General features: G+C 47.3%; 1 protein-coding gene across 1 annotated transcript in view; it reads right to left on the bottom strand.

Annotated features, from left to right (window-relative positions):
- Nucleotides 1-19,776, bottom strand: part of LOC144771843 (omega-amidase NIT2-like) — an 823,895-nt gene that overhangs the window by 194,550 nt on the left and 609,569 nt on the right. The window contains exon 6 of the mRNA XM_078656107.1: nucleotides 12,332-12,406. Within this exon, the coding sequence (XP_078512233.1) occupies nucleotides 12,332-12,406 (75 nt within the window). The remainder of the gene's footprint in view (nucleotides 1-12,331; nucleotides 12,407-19,776) is intronic.

Genomic DNA, 19,776 nt, shown 5'->3' with positions numbered 1-19,776 from the left:
ATTCTTATACCAATCTAGGGGGCTGGATTACCTGCTAGGTCCCCTCCTATGGGTGGGACCCAGGAAGGGGGTGGATACACCCCTTTCCTTTGATCCAGGCCGCACTGGGACGGGGGCTGGTGTGCCCCAGAACTGGTATGGCCGGATTATGCAAGGGGCAGCCTTGTGCTCCCCATGCAGTGTCTGGTTTCTTTCAAACCTCCTTGCTACAATCCACTATCTCCTGTCTGGGGTGGTGTGGCACCTCCCTGTGACAGGAAACCCTTTGTCCAGGCCCCCTTGGCTGAGTTTGTCAGCTGCAGGGGGTCAGACTCGTGTCTGTGGCAGAAGCATTCATTTTGTGGATCTGAGGCTCTTTTAAAAATCAACCGCATTTCAGTAAAGTAACATGTCTTCACCCTCTAGAGGGGTGGAATTTTATCCCCATCGCCAGAACTGGCGAGGGGATAGTATTCCAAATCGTATGACACCTTACACGACATGTTTTGATAAAGCCAAACCAAAGTTGCTATATAACCGCGAGGATTATAATGCACTTAATAGTATATGGTATGGCATTATCCTGGAACAGCTTAGGGATTTGTTCCCGACAGCTGCAGACAGGCTCAGCTCATGCTAGAGCTCCATATCACATTAAACCACGCACTCTGCCTCAAGAATTGATAAGGCCTTCCATAGGAGTGGCTCACATGTTTATATGTGTCCAGATATAGGTTTAGATATAGGTATACTATATCTAAGCAAGAGGTGATTACACCATCTTGCCCCAGCTGAGTGATCAGCCAGTTGTGTCAATTTAAGAACCAGCCAGGGGTGGCAAAAGATATGCTGCAGCCCCTGGTAGGCCTTGGTGGCACCTATGCCCTGAGCACCTATAGTGCATGGTACAGGGGCTGACAAGGAGTCCATTTCCAATTGTGGTATGTACCTATAGCACATGTATAAATAATTTAGAGAGAGAACAGCAGGCTGGGGGTCTGATTAGCAGGCCCACAGCCTCAGTAGTCGAAAACCAGTGAAGCAAAAAGCAAACATTTGGGGTGACCATAGGATAGCAGACCCTACTCTCCTACACAACCCCCCCCCCCAAACGCAGGGACATTAAACTAACCTTGACCAGATAAGTCTTCATGTTCTAAGTGGAAGTACCTGGAGAGACCATCTGCATTACCATGGTCAGTCCCTGGGCGGTGCTCCACTGTAAAGTCCATCCCCTGTAGGGAAATGGACCACCTGAGCAGTTTGGGATTTTCACCCAACATCTGATTTAGCCACAAGAGGGGCTTATGGTCTGTCTGAACTAGGAAGTGAGTTCCAAACAAGTATGGCCTCAACTTTTTCAGGGCCCAAACCACAGCAAAGGCCTCCCTCTCAATAGCTAACCAACGTTTCTCCCTGGGGGTCAGCCTTCTGTTAATAAAAGCAATGGGCTGGTCTTGACCATCTTGATTAAGTTGTGAAAGCACAGCTCCCACCCCCAACTCAGAAGCATCTGTCTGTACAATGAACTGTTTGGAGTAGTCGGGACTCTCCAGGATAGGTGCAGAGCACATGGCCTTCTTCAGGTCATCAAATGCCTTTTGACAGCTAACTGTCCACTGAACCTTTTTTGGCATCTTCTTGGATGTCAAGTCATTTAATGGTGTCACAATGGACCCATAGTTTTTCACAAACTTTCTGTAATACCCAATCAGGCCCAAGAAGGCTCTGACTTGTGTCTGGGTAGTTGGAGGAGCCCAGACCTGTATGGTCTGGATCTTGCTCTCCAGTGGTTGAACCTGACCCCCACCTACTAGGTGGCCCAGGTACACAACCTTGCTCTGCCCTATCTGGCACTTGGTAGCCTTGATAGTCAGGCCTGCCTTTTGCAGGGCCTCCAGAACTTTCTTCAGGTGGATCAGGTGATCCTCCCAGGTGGAGCTAAAGACAGCAATATCATCTAGATATGCTGCACAAAAGTCATCCAACCCAGCAAGGACTTGGTTCACCAACCTTTGGAAAGTGGCAGGTGCATTCTTCAAATCAAAGGGCATTACCACAAACTGATAATGTCCACTAGGGGTAGAGAATGCTGTCTTGGCTTTTGACTCTTCAGCTAGTCTGATCTGTCAGTAGCCAGCTGTCAAATCAAATGTGCTCAGAAACTTGGCAGAAGCCAATTTATCAATGAGTTCATCTGCTCTTGGAATGGCATGTGCATCTGTCCTAGTGACAGCATTGAGACCTCTGTAGTCCACACAAAATTTCATTTCTCTCTTTCCATCTTGGGTATGAGGTTTTGGCACAAGGACCACTGGGCTAGCCCATGGGCTCTCTGGTGGCTCAATCACTCCAAGCTCCAACATCTTTTGCACCTCAGCCTTTATACAATCCCTGACATGGTCAGGTTGCCTGTAGATCTTATTCTTCACAGGCAGACTGTCACCAGTGTCCACCTCATGGGTGCACCAGTTAGTTTGACTGGGTGTGAGTGAAAACAAGTGTCTGTGGGCTTGCAAAACTTGTCTGCAGTCTATCTGCTGCTGGTCAGTGAGGCTGCCTGCCAAGGCTACTCCATCAACTGAACCATCATCAGGGTTCTGGGAAAGCAGGTCTGGGAGAGGGTCAATCTCTTCCTCCTGTTCCCCATCTGTGGCCATGAGCAAGCTCATGTCCTCCCTGTACACAAATGCTATCAGACGATTTACATGGAGCACCCTGTGGGGGCTCCTAGGGGTTCCAAAGTCAACCAAGTAGGTGACTTCTCCCTTCTTCTCAATGATAGGGTAGGGTCCAGTCCATTTGTCCTGGAGTGCTGCTGGGTCCACTGGCTCCAACATCCACACCTTCTGCCCTGGTTGGAACTCAACCAGAACAGCCTTTTGGTCATGCCAAGCTTTCTGCAATTCTTGGCTGGCCTCCAGGTTTTTGGATGCTCTCTCCATATACTCAGCCATCCTGGAGCGGAGACCAAGTGCATAGTCCACCACATCTAGCTTAGGCTTTTTGAGAGGTAACTCCCATCCTTCCTTCACCAAACATAGTGGACCCCTCACAGGGTGGCCAAACAAAAGTTCAAAAGGGCTGTAGCCAACACCCTTCTGTGGGACCTCTCTGTAAGCAAAGAGCAAGCAGGGTAAAAGGATGTCCCATTTCCGCCTGAGCTTCTCTGGTAAACCTTTTATCATTCCCTTGAGGGTCTTGTTGAATCTCTCCACAAGCCCATTGCACTGTGGGTGATAGGGTGTGGTAAACTTGTAGTTTACTCCACACTCCTTCCACATTGCTTTTAAATATCCAGACATGAAGTTAGTGCCTCTGTCTGAAAGTACCTCCTTTGGAAAGCCCACTCTTGAGAAAACTGCAATGAGGGCTTTTGCCACCACAGGTGCTGTGGTGGTCCTTAGGGGAATTGCCTCTGGGTACCTGGTGGCATGATCCACTACCACCAGTATAAATCTGTGCCCACATGCTGTTTGAGGATCCATGGGACCCACAATATCTATTCCAACTCTTTCAAAGGGTACCCCCACCACAGGTAGTGGTATGAGGGGGGCCTTTGTTGTGCCACCTGACTTACCACTGGCTTGGCAAGTGACACAGGAGCGACAAAACTCGTTGACATTTTCTGACATATGAGGCCAGTGAAAGTGTGGAACAAGCCTGTCCCAAGTCTTGTTCTGGCCTAAGTGTCCTGCAAGGGGAATATCATGGGCCAAGGTGAGAAGGAAACCCCGAAACTTCAAAGGTATAACCAACCTCCTGGTGGTACCAGGCTTGGGGTCTCTTGCCTCTGAGTAAAGGAGTCCATCATCCCAATAAACTTTATGGGCACCTTGAGCATTCCCTGCAGCCTCAGCAGCAGCTTGCTGTCTGAGGGGTTCAAGTGAAGGGCAATCTAATTGGGCCTGCCCCAGGTCTGCCCTTGAGGGTCCCCCTGTCCCCAGAAACTCAACCTGATCAGGCTCAAGTTCCTCTGAGACAGTCTCCTCTTGGACTGCAGAATCAGTCTCCTGTGAAATCTGATCCTCAACCTGGGGCAAGGGGGAAGACATAGCCTTAACCCTCTTGCTCCTTCTCTTGGGTTGTGGTTGGTCTATTGTTCCAAGATCCACCACTGGTTCAGGAAGGCACTTCTTAGCCTGAGTCCTTGTCACTGCAAGGACATGTGCTGAAATCCCTAGCATTTCTGCATGAGTCCTGTACTCCACTTCTGACCAAACTGAGCTTTCAAGATCATTGCCTAACAGACAGTCTACTGGGAGGTCTGCACTCACAACAACTTTCTTTAGGCCATCTACCCCTCCCCAGGAGAAGTTCACAACAGCCACACTATGTGAAGTAGTGGAGTTGCTTGCATTGGTCACTAGGTAACTTTCACCTAGTACAATCTGTCCAGGGTCCACAAAGTCAGGTGTCACCATAGTGACACTGGCACATGTGTCCCTGTAGGCCTGAGCCAGTTTCTCATTTATCAAAGGCGTCTGCCTATATTTGCCCAGGTTACTGGGACTCACTGTAGTGGACAAAGCTAAGTCCACATCATATAGGAGAACTGCCTGAGTAGGGATTCTGACTAGGCCAGATTCCATCTCAGTACCCAAGGTTAACCCCACTATACCCTTAGGTTGTGTACCACCACTGCTAACTGTAATAGGGGGTGCAGGTGCTTTAGGAGCTGCAGTGGTGGGGACTGGATTTTCTTGGTGCATTCACTGCCCCAGTGTGAAACTGATTTGCAGGTATTACACCAAGGTTTCTTTGGGCCATCATTCTTCTTTTTCTTGTTTCCATTTTGGGAACCACCCTCCTTATTACTAGTTTGGGAGCCTGAAGACTTCTGGTCCTTTTCTTTATCTTTCTGATTTCCACCCTTCTGGTCTGTTTTCTTCTGGTCACCACCTTGGTTCTGGGGTTTCTGCTTAATCCTTGTTCTGACCCATTTGTCTGCCTTCTTTCCCAATTCTTGGGGACAGGTCAGATCAGAGTCAATAAGGTATTGATGCAACAGCTGGTTCTGACAGTTATTAAGGATCTGCTCTCTCATTATAAGATTGTACAATCCTGTATAGTCTGAGACTTTACTTCCCTGCAGCCAACCCTCCAGAGCCTTAGTGGCACAATCAACAAAATCAGCCCAGTCCTGAGTCTGTGCTTTTTGGGTGGCTCTGAACAACAACCTGTATTGCTCAGTGGTTAGGCCAAACCCTTCAATAAGAGCACTCTTCAGGACAGAGTAGTTTTTGGCATCCTCAGGTCTAACTGTGAGGAGCCTATCCCTCCCTTTCTCAGAAAAGGAGTACCATAAAATTGCAGCCCACTGATCCTGAGGAACCTGCTGTACCATGCAGGCTCTCTCAAGAGCAGTCATCCACTTGTGGATGTCATCCCCTTCCTTGTAGGGGGGCACAATTTTTGTCAGGTTTCTATTATCATAGCTCCTGTCTTTCTCTCTAGGAATTATGCTGCCACCAGTGGCATCTAAGCCACACAATTTCTGCTCTCTTGCCAAAGCAAGTCTAGTTTGAGCCAGGGCTACCTCCTCCCTCTCTATCTGGAGTTTGACAGCCCTCATCCTGGCTCTATGCTCTATCTTCTGAGAGGAAGTCATCCCTCTCTGAGATTCTCTTGAGGCACTAGAAATATGAGAGTCCCCTGATGGAGATCTCACTCTTCTGTTGCCTGGGAGAATGATATTTTGGGATCTGGGGAGGTGCTGGCCCTCTCCATTCCCAAGTAGGTTTAAGTTGGCCTGGTTAAGCCTGGCAACTATAACCTGGCTACCCCTCTGATCCTGATCTTCAAGATCCTCTACATCTGAGTCATCCTCCTCCTCCACCTCCTCTTCTTCTTCCTCTGGAGTGGTATCAGTTACAGGGGGGTTCACTCCATCTCCTGACTCTAAGGGAGCTGCCCTCGCCTTATCTAAGTCATCCTGTTCTAGAATGGCTATCAGGGTAGGAATGGTGGGACCTCTGCCCCTTTTTAGCCCTCTTGATATGCACAAGGCACACAAGTCTTTGTGGCTAAGTTTGTCATAGCTGGAAGTTGCCTGGGTAAGGTCAACTGTCACAGGCAGAGAGCTTGGAGCTTCACCTGTGCCGGACATGACTGCTAGTGAGATGTAAGTGGTGCACTTACCTACACTAAGTGTTTTCCTACTGTACCTTGCTAGTGAGTTGTAGTCAGGGTGTGCTAATCCCTTTAATCTACAACTACTAAGTTCAGTAGAACTTAATATGCTAAGCTTTTGATTTATATGTACCTAAGGTACTTGATGTGATCTTTCAATTTGATAAAAGATTGCAATGGTAAAACAACAGCAAGCTCAAATCCGCACCGCTGCGCACCAATGTGAGAAGTTGGCCTGATATATGATGTTTCCAATTCTGGAACCACCTTGTATCAGTCCAAGCTATCCCTCATGGTGTCTGGTTGTAAGTCAACCTTGTAGACAAGCTATCCTAATGGTAGCATAGACTAAGCAGCCTTAAAGGCTTAACTCAAGAGGTCGTGTTAAGCGAGCTGTTTTACCAATCACAGTCCTGTAATATCAAATGAAAGGACACCACACAAGTATATATTATAAAAATATATGTATTTATTTCTACAGATAATCCCCAGTACTCTTTATGAACAAAGGGGCACAAGCGTTAAATCAAAAGCGCAGTATAACATACAAAGTTGCACAATTATGGATGAGGGCGAGGGGCCACTCAGACCATATACTAAGAAAGTGGTATAAGAGATACCAATCGAACAGTGGTTAGGCCTAGGGCCTGGGGAATCGCTGGTAGCAGTCAGGACAAGCAATGCGGAAGTCGGGAAAAGCCAGCGGGATTCGGGTGCAGGGCTTAAAGCACACGCATGCACCAATGCAAGTCAATGTTGCATAAAAGTTAAGCAAACAGAGTTTTAGGATACTTCCGCTGAACCTAGAAGGACAAAACTTTAGACACAGACCCTAGAGGTGTGTACCAGTGTGTGAACACCGGCGTTGCAATGTTACCTCACCCACAGGAAGCGGGTGCATAGGGTCGAAGTGGCGTCGGGTTTCGTCACGCAGGTTCTGGGTGCTTGAAGCTGAAGATGCTGCAGGCGATGTGAAGGAGAAGTGTCCGGTGTGATCCAAGGGTGGATCAGAGTCGTAAAGTACCTGAAAGCAGAGGGGACAGAGTCTGGGTCACTCAGCAGTGACCAGGGTGGAACCAGGACGGAACCAGGCAATGTCGGGCGCAATCAGGTGGTTGTCGAGGAGCTTCTCTCTGCTGTCACGTGGGCTCTGGGGCATCTGCGATGTCCAGGAGCGGGTCACGATCTGTCCCACAAAGGCTCTCGCCGTCGGCACTGTCGGCTTCAAGATTGGAGCAAACGGGCAAAAGCAATCCACGCGGAACTGGAAGATTGCTTCTCACTCGGACCAGGAGGGTCAGAGTGGGTACTCCTTTTCAGGGGAGTGGGTGCAAATTTGGAGCAACCAGAATCACAAGTCGTATTTTGGTTTTCGTCTGCACAGGGGCCACAAGCCAGCTGGCAAGTGACCGGGCCAACGCGTTGAGCCAAAAGAAGCAGAAGGGCCCCATGCAGCACTCGTCAAGTGTGGAGGGCTGAACTTCGGTGCAAGAGTGGCTCAGGGTTGGGGCTTCTCAAACCCCGGTGTACAGCGTCGAGGGTCACTCGTGGGCTGCACGGTCAGCTTCTCGTGGTCTTTTCAAGATGGCATGCCCCACGCTTCCGGTCGCCTCCACGGGTCTCAGCTCTGCAGGGACTGTGGATCGGGCTGTAAGAAGGCAGGCAAGCTTGATCTCGTCGATCTCTGTCGCTTGAGTTCCGGCGGGAACTGCAACAAAGCAGACGTCGAGGTGCTGGATGGTGCCTGTTTGCACAGGGTGGTCACTCCTTGACCACAAGGGAGATTCTTCAGTCTTCTACGTTGAGTAGGATGTCAAAGGCTCCAGAGTTTCGTTTCTTATGTTTCATCAGGATAATCTGAAGTGTATTGGCACTGCTCCCATTCTTATACCAATCTAGGGGGCTGGATTACCTGCTAGGTCCCCTCCTATGGGTGGGACCCAGGAAGGGGGTGGATACACCCCTTTCCTTTGATCCAGGCAGCGCTGGGACGGGGGCTGGTGTGCCCCAGAACCGGTTTGGCCGGATTATGCAAGGGGCAGCCTTGTGCTCCCCATGCAGTGTCTGGTTTCTTTCAAACCTCCCTGCTACAATCCACTATCTCCTGTCTGGGGTGGTGTGGCACCTCCCTGTGACAGGAAACCCTTTGTCCAGGCCCCCTTGGCTGAGTTTCGGTCAGCTGCAGGGGGTCAGACTCGTGTCTGTGGCAGAAGCATCCATTTTGTGGATCTGAGGCTCTTTTAAAAATCAACCGCATTTAAGTAAAGTAACATGTCTTCACCCTCTAGAGGGGTGGAATGCTATCCCCATCGCCAGAACTGGCGAGGGGATAGTATTCCAAATCGTATGACACCTTACACAACATGTTTTGATAAAGCCAAACCAAAGTTGCTATATAACCGCGAGGATTATAATGCACTTAATAGTATATGGTATGGCATTATCCTGGAACAGCTTAGGGATTTGTTCCCGACAGCTGCAGACAGGCTCAGCTCATGCTAGAGCTCCATCTCACACTAAACCACGCACTCTGCCTCCAGAATTGATAAGGCCTTCCATAGAAGTGGCTCACAGGTTTATATGTGTCCAGATATAGGTTTAGATATAGGTATACTATATCTAAGCAAGAGGTGATTACACCATCTTGCCCCAGCTGAGTGATCAGCCAGTTGTGTCAATTTAAGAACCAGCCAGGGGTGGCAAAAGATATGCTGCAGCCCCTGGTAGGCCTTGGTGGCACCTATGCCCTGAGCACCTATAGTGCATGGTACAGGGGCTGACAAGGAGTCCATTTCCAATTGTGGTATGTACCTATAGCACATGTATAAATAATTTAGAGAGAGAACAGCAGGCTGGGGGTCTGATTAGCAGGCCCACAGCCTCAGTAGTCGAAAACCAGTGAAGCAAAAAGCAAAAATGTGGGGTGACCATGGGATAGCAGACCCTACTCTCCTACAAATGCGAACTGCAGGAGATGACGGGGCTTGGACCAGAAGACCCAGAGGAGCCGGGGACACCAGAAACCACCCAAGGTTAGTACGGAGGCTGTTTGCAGAGTGGGAACACAGCTGCATGCCCAATGGAAGTCAATGGAGAAGTCGCAGTTGCAGTGTTGTATAAGGACCCTTTCCAGAGGACCCCAATGAATTCCCTGGGAAGTCGTAAGGTTGGAGAGCCACCCCACCCGTGGATGCCCTGGAGACCATGTTACCTACACCAGGGAAGCCAGGTGCATAGGGGTGAAGAAACATCGTAAACTTCCATAGACAACAATGTAAGACTTGGAGAAAAGTGACTCTGGAAAAGAAGGTGAAGAAGTATGGTGGAATTCAAGGGTGTATTCTGGAAGTAAAGAACCTGCAAGCAGAGGGGACAGAGTCTATGCCACTCAGGAGTGACCAGGAGGCACAGAAGAGCAATGCCCACCGATGTCGGACGGTTCAGATGAGTGAACTGTGACCTTGTCGCTGCAGCTGTGAGGACCAGGCGACACTGAGGAAGACCAGGAGACGTACATGAGCTGTCCCACATCAAATGTCGATGACCAGGGGGTTTGTGTCCGGCGAAAGCACCAACAAGCCTCAGTAGCTGTAACTGGCATGGAGAATGAAGAAGGAGCATCTGTGGGACCAGCACGGTCCAAGGGTCTCACCACAAGCAGGAGAGTCAAAACAGGCCCTAACAAGCAGGGAAGACTACTGAAGCAGGAAAAGACCCTCAGGAGGACCCACAAGCCTAACGCACAGGAGTCTCAAGACAACCTTGAGAAGCTCACCAAGAAGGAAGGCCCATTGTGCAGAGGATGTGTTGAGGACGCTGTACTTGGCAGGAAGAGATGCTGGAGGCAGGAGCTTCTTGCAGCCTGAAGATCTCTGGAGTGCACAGCCAACAAGCTTTGGCAACAGCAAGTCAAAGTGGTGCACAGGGATTCGGTCCCAACCATTCCGACGAGGGCTGCAGGCCTCACAATTGTAGTGAGGACAGGTCAGGCATCAAAGGGAGTTGCAGAACCACCACCTGTGTTGCTGAGCCTTTAGAAGTCTGAGAGACGTTAGGAGCAGCAGACTGGTCAGCTTTGTTGATGTGCCTGCAGATGCAGGGAGTGGCCCCTTCACTCCAAGGGAGAATACTTTGAGTGTCCTTGATGCCAACAGATCTGGTGAAGATTCTGGAAGAAGCACATACACAGATGACGAAGAAGACTTGCAGAACAGTGAGACAAGGAGCAGCAGTATTCTTCCTTGATGAAGCCTTGGTTCCAGGTGAAGCCAAGCAAAGTCCAAATGTCCAGACGGACGAAGAGCTACATGGTTTCAGGCTTGAGTCTTGTCCCACGATGAATCTATGGAACCACCCACAGGTAAGCCCTTAAGTACCCATGGGAAAGGGTTGGAACTACTCTGGAGTCCCTCCCAGAGGAGGGGACGGACAGAGGGGAGAATACTCCTATGTCCTTTGTCCAGTTAAGCACCAGAGAGGGAGCCAGGGGCTCCCTGGACTGGCATACACTGAAGTATGCAAGAAGGGCACCAAATGTGCCCTTCAAAGCAGTCTGGTGGTGCTGGCAATCCCGATAAACTAAGTCCTGTCGGGAAGGTGGTCACACCTCCTTGTGATAGGATACCTATTGTTGTACCTTCCCCAGCTCGAGCTCAGCTAAGCAGCAGGAAGGCATTATCATGTCTGTGGTCGGCAGCAGCACTAGCTTACTCTCAGACCCTGAAAAGCTGATACCGGTAATATATGGGTGTACTTAAAGGGAGCCCCCCAGTACATTGGGATCATACTTCCAACACTGGAATCTGTGTTGGGGTATGAGTCCAACATGTTTGATACAAATCATGACTGGGTTTGGTGCAGCCACTATATAGCTAGACATCTCATACTGACGGATGTCCACTATATGTATTAAAATAGCTGACCACACTTACTAAGCCTGGAGAATCGACTCTGGGATTTACAGGGGCGTCCTATTAATACAGGTGACTGAAGAGCCTGCCATAGGGGTGACATATAGTTATTAAGTGTAGTAACCCGATATAAGGAAACATATCTGTTGTGAGAGGTGCAAGCACCAACACACACAGCCTGCAATGGCAGGCCTGTAGTCACAGTTTAAGTGGCCTCCATTGGGTGGCACAATACATGCTGCAGCCCATGGGAGTCCCCTGGTGTACCTATGCACTGGGTGCTTCAGGTACCATATTCTAGGGACTTACTAGGGTAAACCACCACCTGTGGATGTACAGGAGTACTTATCATGGTCAATTTAGGGAGAAAGCACAGTGACTGGGGTCCTAATTAGCAAGATCCCAGTCAGACTAGTCAAAAACACACTGACACCAAGCGAAAAGTGGGGGTAACCATGCTAGAAAGATCCTACCTTCCAACAAAGTTTTCTCTATTTGGATATCAGTACAATATTTATTTTAAATGTTCACTCATTCCGCTCTCCTGTCTATGCACTAACCAACCTATGACTCTAACAATCAAGGACAATTTACAATTTTCATTTTCGAATTTATTTAGTGTATACAACCTGATGTTAAGAACATGCATCGTTAACTACATGCATAATCACAGCAATGCTTCCACCAACTACTGACATTTTTAGAAACGTCTGCAAACCCACCTCATAAACAAATCTATCCGTTTCCACCTGTTCATTCTGCCACCCCATTGTTTGCCTATAATTTTACTAGTAAATTCTTACACTTTTTTTAACAATGGAACTTCTCCATTCATGTAACCTACCGTCTGAATTTACATGTAGCTTCCTTTTGGTAGAAAAAAACGGTGTACAATAAATGAGCAAAAGTGCAGCATTCCTCCTCTTACTTTGGTTCAGTACATATAGAGCCACTTTCTCACAGTACCCCAGACAGTTTTTGTCTCAATGTTGTCTTTCCAAAACTCGAAACCTAGTCCAGACAGTTGGGCATAAAAGGCTGCAGAATAAAACTGTTTTGTATTTGTTAACATACGTGCACTTTTTGATCTACGGTGCACAAAATGTTTTGTCTTCCTGATCTGTCTACTTTATTTGCTGTATAAGTAACCTCTTTGTTGTATATATAACTGATATGTGTGTAAAGCGCTCTGATATCCGCAAGGATCTTGTTAGCGCTCTATGAAACTTTCAAAATAAATTAAAAAATAAATAAATACACAGCACCACCTATTACTTAAATTATGTTCAGATTAAAGCCAGGATTCTTACCTTTTTTGGTATAAATTTGAGCAAGCTCAGCAAATCTGATATCATAGCAGATGCCCACACCTACTTTACAGTAAGCTGTTGAGAAAGACATGTGTTGGAGTTTAGTAAGCACTTAACACTTATTTTCTGTGTGTTGATTTCAATTTTTTTAAGTTTACATATAAATAGGATGGAGCTTCTGAAGTCCTTATCCTAAGATAAAGTTCATAATTTTTTTTAACAGTGTTATACTCCTCATAAATATCTATTTAAGCATAAGGAACAAGCATCAAATTCAGGAATATTTTGTCAAAGATATATGTTCATTTTCAAATGTACACCTACACGTTTATATAGGAAACTGCAAACATGAAAGGCTCAATAGTGATTACATTTATAGATAAGTTCATGGTGAAGAGACATGCAGATATGGAAACACGTAAATAAACATGCTTTATTCAAAATTCTCCCCACCATGAGATAAGCTACATGTGGTTCAGACATATTGGCATGCTCGTCTGACCTTAGAATCTATAGACAGAGCACCTCAGCTAAGACAACCTTTCAGCCTAAGGATGAAAACAGAAAAAATAATGGGCAAAATTGACAATAGTCATATTCTTTCCAATACTCTAACAACACAATTTAGTTATGCCTTTTTCTTTTAACTACATGGCTCACTCCACCACCCCAGTTCAGACATGGCCATATGCAAATCAGTCTGACCCTGTGCCTCATGGGAACAGTCCAGCTCAAACTGCCAAGCCATGTCTTCCCTGGACGGGAAACAAGCATCCTGGGACCGGTTTCTGGCTAATCAGTCGTCATCAGCCAGGCTAGCTTGAATCCAGTGGCAAAGAGAGCAAAGGACCCACGTCTGGGCATACCCTGCCAACTTAGGGTGAACAAAGCGATACCAAAGGAAATGATGAACGGAGCGTTGGAGGAAATCAAACACTCACCCCCAGTCAAGTCACGCATTATAGGCATAGCGCCTCAGATATCAAGCCGTCAGTGCTGTGCCTACTGTACTTAAACACTGGAGTGGCTCGCTGCGCACTGTGGCATGCGTGCTGCTCCGGCAGGCTTGGGGCTTGGCTGGCTGAGCCAGCTGTAGCTGCTGCTGGCAGGCTGTTACTGTCAAGACTCGCTCCCTGCATTCTCGTGCCCACCAGCAGGGGGCTGAATTGTGGGGCTCTCCAGTGTCATAATAAGTTTCAAAACCCTCCTCTTCATGCATATACTGACTTCCAGTCATTTGGATTCTACTTGCAAATTGCCATTCATTCCCAATGCATGCTGGATTTTGTGAAAGCCAGCCTGCTCATGCTTGAAGGCAGCCTGCTCATGTTTGACACTCCATTACCTAGAATTACCTGCTCACTGCTTAGTCTCCACCCCTGCAGGCCAAGGATGGGTGGAGGAATTCAGCTCACATCTGGCTGGCTGCTGCTAGCCTGCTCATACCTGATGCATGTGATTACTGTGAGCTCTTTTAAGCCCCAGCTCCCTTCAGGCCAAGATTGGTTATTGCAACTTTGTTCCAGTGAGACCAATCCTTGTTTCATGAGCTTTTGATATTCCTTAATTCCTGAGCTATAGTAAATCCTTTGTTCCTTGATTCCTGAGCTATAGCTATTTCTTGTGCCTGAATTAGCACTGCCTGCAGTGCTACCTTGTTTCCTGAGTTCCTGAGCTATAGTTATTCTTTGTTCCTATTCCGGTGCTTCAGCTATTTCTTTTTCCTGATTTGCACTGCTTGCAGTGCTCTCTTAACTCTTTGTTTCCTGAGCTGTAGCTATTTCCCGTTTCCTCGAACTAGCACTGCCTGCAGTGCTACCTTGACTTTTGAGCTTTTGCTCAATTCTTGTTTCTGCTCCAGCACAGCCTTCCATGCTACTGTGTTTTCTTGATTACTGATTCAACTCTATTCTAGTATACCCTTGTAGCCTCCCCTTTTGTATATCCTTTTCCAGTCCCTGCTTTTCTTCGGGAAACATCCTTTACCACACGGATTATACTCCGCAAGGCTTTTACAACGCGTCCCTTACAACGCAAGTCGTAACCACGACTTGCGCTGGAGGGCGCTAGAGGATTAAGAATAGTATATTTACTATTCCAACACCTTCCCTAGTGTCCACGGGGACTGGTGTTAGAATAGTAAATTATACTATTCTTAATCCGCGCCCCCAACGCAAGTCGTGGTAACGACTTGCGTTGTAAGGGACGCGTTGTAAAAGCACGCGTTGTGACGGTACGCGTCGTACCGTCATACATCCCTTTTCTTCCCATTTCATTGATTCCAGTTCCTAGTTTACAGTTTTTCTATTCCTGCTGTCTTGCTTCTATTACCTTGTATGTTTGTTACTTGCTTTCTGCCAAGTGTGTCCTGTGATTTCCTTCCCACTTCTCCTTGCTAGCTCCTCGTCTGTTGTGCTTGTATTTAGTTCTACCCCCTTGCTGTTACTACCTTGCGTGTTCCTATTTGATCGTCAGGATCCGTGGGCACAGCTGACAACCTAGGTGTTGTTTATTGTTCACTGGGAGCATTGTATTTGAGTTACATTTATAACATCACCATAGGTATCAGCTCCACAGACCCTGCCTTTCCATGCATATCCTATATGTGGATATTTGCATTCATTCCCTTTATTGTTAATGTTGTTTGTGTATATATATATGTATACATGTCTGCACTTCCATCCTGGGTGTAGGCATTCTAAATGCTAAATTGTCTCTTGAGTGCTCATCCTTCGAGTCTTAGCCATTTAGTTGACTTGTACAGGCTTCCCTTTGGATCCCCTTTTCTCCTTTGACTTCCTGTGTGATCCTGGGCAGCGCTGTACTACTCTTTCTGTGTACGTTTTCTACCCAGTCCTTGCCCAAGTCCTTGACTGTGTTTCCGACATAGTCCCGGACAGTCCCTGACAATTACGATGTTTCACATTTGAAATTGATTTCCCCGAAGCGCGACTCCCTGACGGAGATATCAGCCCAATCAGGTTGTGTGGTGGAGGCTGCTCCTCTGTTTCCTGCAATTACATGTTAAGGAATATTCAACAAACTGTTTACTCCTCCAAGCCATCCATCATTCGTCTCTGAAAGGAGGGGGCTCCTTGGTGCACTACAAACATACTTGACTTGGGGTGTACTATCACTTGCTTAAGCACAGAGGCCTCGCTGCCCCGGCGCGTGCACGCACGATTCCTAAGCTCTTCAAGCTTGGGAGTGCAGCCGGCTTTCTGGCCTCCTGGTTCTGCGTTCATGCCTCCAAGCCGTCATTTAAGATTTGGTCTGGTCTCTTCTGACGGTGTAGCCATAGCGGTCTGCTATGCATGTCCATGTAAAGTTTGCGCTATATAAAAATGCATAAATAATATAAAATTTGACATTTCTGCACCAGCCACAGCTGGAAGGGGCAGTGGTTGCGGTGGGAAGGCTGGCCAGACGTCGGCCCCCACTGCAGCTCTGCTGGCTAACACTAACTAGTTGTCTGTTGTGGCCTCTAACACTTGTGTGCTGGGCCGGGCGCGTGCTGAGCAGATTTCGTCTCTGCCGCGTTAATCATGGCACCAGCCCAGGCTGATGCAGGGGTGCTCCTTGCTCTTGTAAGAAAGAAGTGCACTGACCAGGACGGATACTCCTGTCCACTCCTCCAGCCCTCACGGACCTTTGGCAGCCGCTTCACCTCTAGACACTCTCAACGAAAGGCTTCAGGTCCGTGCAGGCTGAGCGGCAGCAGGTTCTTTTAATTTCAAATGCATGCAACGACCCGAAATTGCTTCAGCCACCGGAAGAATTTAAAATTATTCAACCTCCATGATCTCCTTTTGCTGGTGGCTGTGCCAGTCATGGTGACACTGACAACGGGTGCTGTGTCTCTAAAGGCGTTGGGCACAGCTCTGAACACAGTGTGCCACGCCATGCCCTCTCACCCTGACCATGATCTACAGCTGCAGATGGGTCAGCAACATCTGTGTCACTGTGCTAGCCTTACCTCACCAGAATGGTAACTGATTCCTGTCTCCAGCACATCACACTGTCAGAGCACCTGTCTTCAGTGAGTGACCCCACAGATCCCAGCTGCAGCGACCAGGCTGAGCAGCAGAAATTAACCCAGCACCCAGTGACTCCGTCAGTAAGTGAAAGATAACATAATGATCAATCATGTTCCTGCGGGAGAAAAATCAGAGTTACCTTGTGTAACTTTTGACTCAACAGTAGGTAAGATGGTTAACAAATGACTGTAGCAAAGAACGTGCATTCTGTATATGACAGAACAGTATTTTATGTGGGTATCCCAGGGTTACTGCTTTTGTCACAGAAATCCTAATCTACAAAGTGACCTAAAAACTGTAATCAAAGACATCAGCTGCAAGCAAAGAGCACAGTATGACCAGAGTCATCATGACTGAACTGGCCCATACCGAGTTGGTGCTTGCTCTGTCTAGTGCCAGAGTATTTATCTCCTAATTTTATTTTATTTAGTCAGAGTCGCATCGTCATTCTGATCCTTTAAGTTACAGCTCTGCTCACAGTTCCGTACTAGATGTGCTCAGCAGTCTAGAACTTTTGTTGTTCATTAGTTGGGGTCCGGGGTCTGCAGCTGTGATGCACTTCTTCACAAGCTCTTTTACTCAATAAACTGGTTTGAAACTTACCTGCAATGTGCTATTCATTTATCACGATTAGGCCCTCCTGTGAAAATATTGCCCTTCCATTTCTGGTGCTTGCAGAAGTTTAAAGATCGTCTTAGCGTTTCTTATTGCTCAAATAGGTGTCATTTCTGATATTTATAGGTTTCCCTCATTGTCATTGCTGGATTTTGCTCGCGAAAAAAGTGTCACTCATAGTTGTTGAATGTCACTCATAAGTACACTGAAGTTATGAAAATGTCACGCATAACCAATCTGAAACCTTGGCAGCTATGGAAAGACTTGTCATTCATTCCGCTTGAGGCCCAGAAAACATATTAAATTGGCTGGCTCCATTTTAAGGAAGTGCACATAGGAAAACCGAATAACCTAGCGGATCTAAGGACGATATCTGGTGGCTCTTCTACAGCATCAAACAACAAGAGCTCGAGGGGGCGTGGCTAGCGCCCGCAGGAGGTGGCGGCGTTTCTGTAGCTCTCCCGGGAAGCGGCGGTGAAGGGAGGCATGACTCGGCTTCCTCCGGTGATTTGAGATGCCAGAATCCCGGGACTAGCTGTCGGACCGAATGCAGTATCGGAGCGACCCCTCAGCTGAGGCTTGTGATGTCGGGAGGGTCCACTTTTATACTCCGAGAAGTCACGGAGCCTGGTGAGGTCGCGGCCATTTCCCGGTTCCCGCTGACGGAGCTTCGCTCCTAGCGGTATTCCGGTTTTCACACGCTTGCTGCGAACAGCCTATCCTGCTCCACTTCCCTTCTGCCCAAGTGCTTTACTGCCCTCATCTTTGTGAAAGGCTAACTTTGCGTGTGCAGCGTCTCACTTGTCATTCCACGCACTTAGTTTGCCTCTGAGGAGACACAGCCGCCATTTTGCGAGCCCCGCTGACGGGGCTTGGCTCCTAATGGTGGCTCGGTTTACTCGCTGAGGACTGCGCGCCCTGCCAGTTCCACCTCATTTTTGTTGCTGCCTCTTACTGTGAGGGTCTCTTCTGTCATCATTTGCTGCCACAAATTGAATTTCCTTCCTTGTGCATCGCTTCAATAACTGATGAGGTCATTTCCTATTTCTTCATCACGACAGCCTGTTTTACAGTAAGGCTTCTGAATTATGCATGAGAAGATCGATTGTTTATGACTTATCATTTCCTTGGCAATGATGCAGGTCTCAGCTAGTTTTATGCCATAGTTCAATATTCCTGCTATAGCCTTGATGGTTAATTGTGCATCAACCTGCGTTTAATGCTTCACCTTCATCTTTCTACTTGAATTTTTGGCGCCTTCTATTTTATATTCATTCAAGTTGGCGCTTGAATATTTCTACATGCTTCATTGACTTTTACTACAGCGAACTCTTTATAATGTTCCTCACAGATGCTTTCTACATTGAGGGTTTTTTTTTTGTACAATGTTCTCTTGAGCATTTATGTGCATGTTTTATCCTAGCATCCTTTTCTATTATGTAATGGCTGGTATCTGTAGTGAATGTTTGCTATTTGCCTTATTCTTACACTTTGCTGTGTTTTGACATGTCAGTACGATGCGCATAGTAGGATTTTGAATTCACTTTCTCTGCATTAGTGGCATTTGCATATTTACTTCAACTTATTGTTTTCTCATTGCATTCCTTGCACTTCTCTTTAAGCAATAACTCTGCTGTTACATGTCTTTTCCTTCAGTTTTTATACATATACAGTGTCCTGTGAGATGAATTACTTTGCTTCATTTAGCTTTCAACTTCAAAAAAATTTTTGAACCAGTTCTCTCATTAATGGGCAGGTTATCCAAGGATTGGCATAAACCCTCAACTTCTTCACGTAAATTCCTAATCCATATGAGCTCCAGATTTCAGTGCCTTGCAATGGAGGATTCGCTGGAGTCATCATCTAAGCATACATCATCACCATCAAATCTGTCCATATCCTCGGCTACTAAAGGTCCTATGAAAAGGTTAAAACAAAATCCCCCTTCTCCTCCGAAGCAGCCCAGCTTGGCCACCATGGATCTCCTATTGGAAGAAATAAGGGCGCTGCGCCCCTTCATTGATGAGACTAGAGTCACACTCCAAACGATCACGGAGAAATTGTTAACTGTAGATGGTCGTGTTACCCAATTGGAGCAGGATGTTACTTCCTTGACCTCGTCTGTCTCTAAGGTGGACCCGTTGTGCGCACAGGTCTCAGCCATGCATAGACAACTCGAAAATTTAGAAAATCGTAATAGAAGGAACAACCTACGAATTTATGGTCTTCCGGAGGGGACAGAGGGGTCGGACCCCTTGGTGTTTTTCAAGACTTTCCTACCAAAAGTCCTTTCATTACCTGCTAGCACTACTCTCAATATACAGAGGGCGCACCGTCTGGGCCCCCCTCCAAATGCAATGTCCACCTCAGCTGTCAGGAAACCAAGGGGAGTTATCATATATTTCCTTGAATATACTGACTTGCTCAAGATTATATCAGCTGCGAGAGTCATGAAGCGAATTACATGGTCGGGCAATCCTCTCTTTTTCTCTCAGGACTATGCCAAGGCCACCGCTGCCAGACGCAAGGAATTTTTGTCACTACGTCCTCAATTACGCTCGCTTGGAGCGCGTTATAGTCTGTTCCATCCCTGTCTATTTAAGGTGACTCTCAATAACAAAACCACTACTGATGAGGACCCGTTGAAGCTGAAGAGTATTCTCTACTCACATAGCTCTACTGCGATGGACGTTGCATCTGTGTCTCATTTTACTTGAAGTTCACTATTGTTGACTTATGGTTTTGTCCACATGCATTTATTGCTGTTGATGGTTAGTCTTCGATAATGCTTTA

The sequence above is a fragment of the Lissotriton helveticus genome, chromosome 8 (assembly GCF_964261635.1).
Source record: "Lissotriton helveticus chromosome 8, aLisHel1.1, whole genome shotgun sequence".
In the NCBI taxonomy this organism is placed as follows: Eukaryota; Metazoa; Chordata; class Amphibia; order Caudata; family Salamandridae; genus Lissotriton; species Lissotriton helveticus.
Note: the sequence above shows the minus strand (reverse complement) of the source record. Positions and strands in the feature narration are given on the sequence as shown.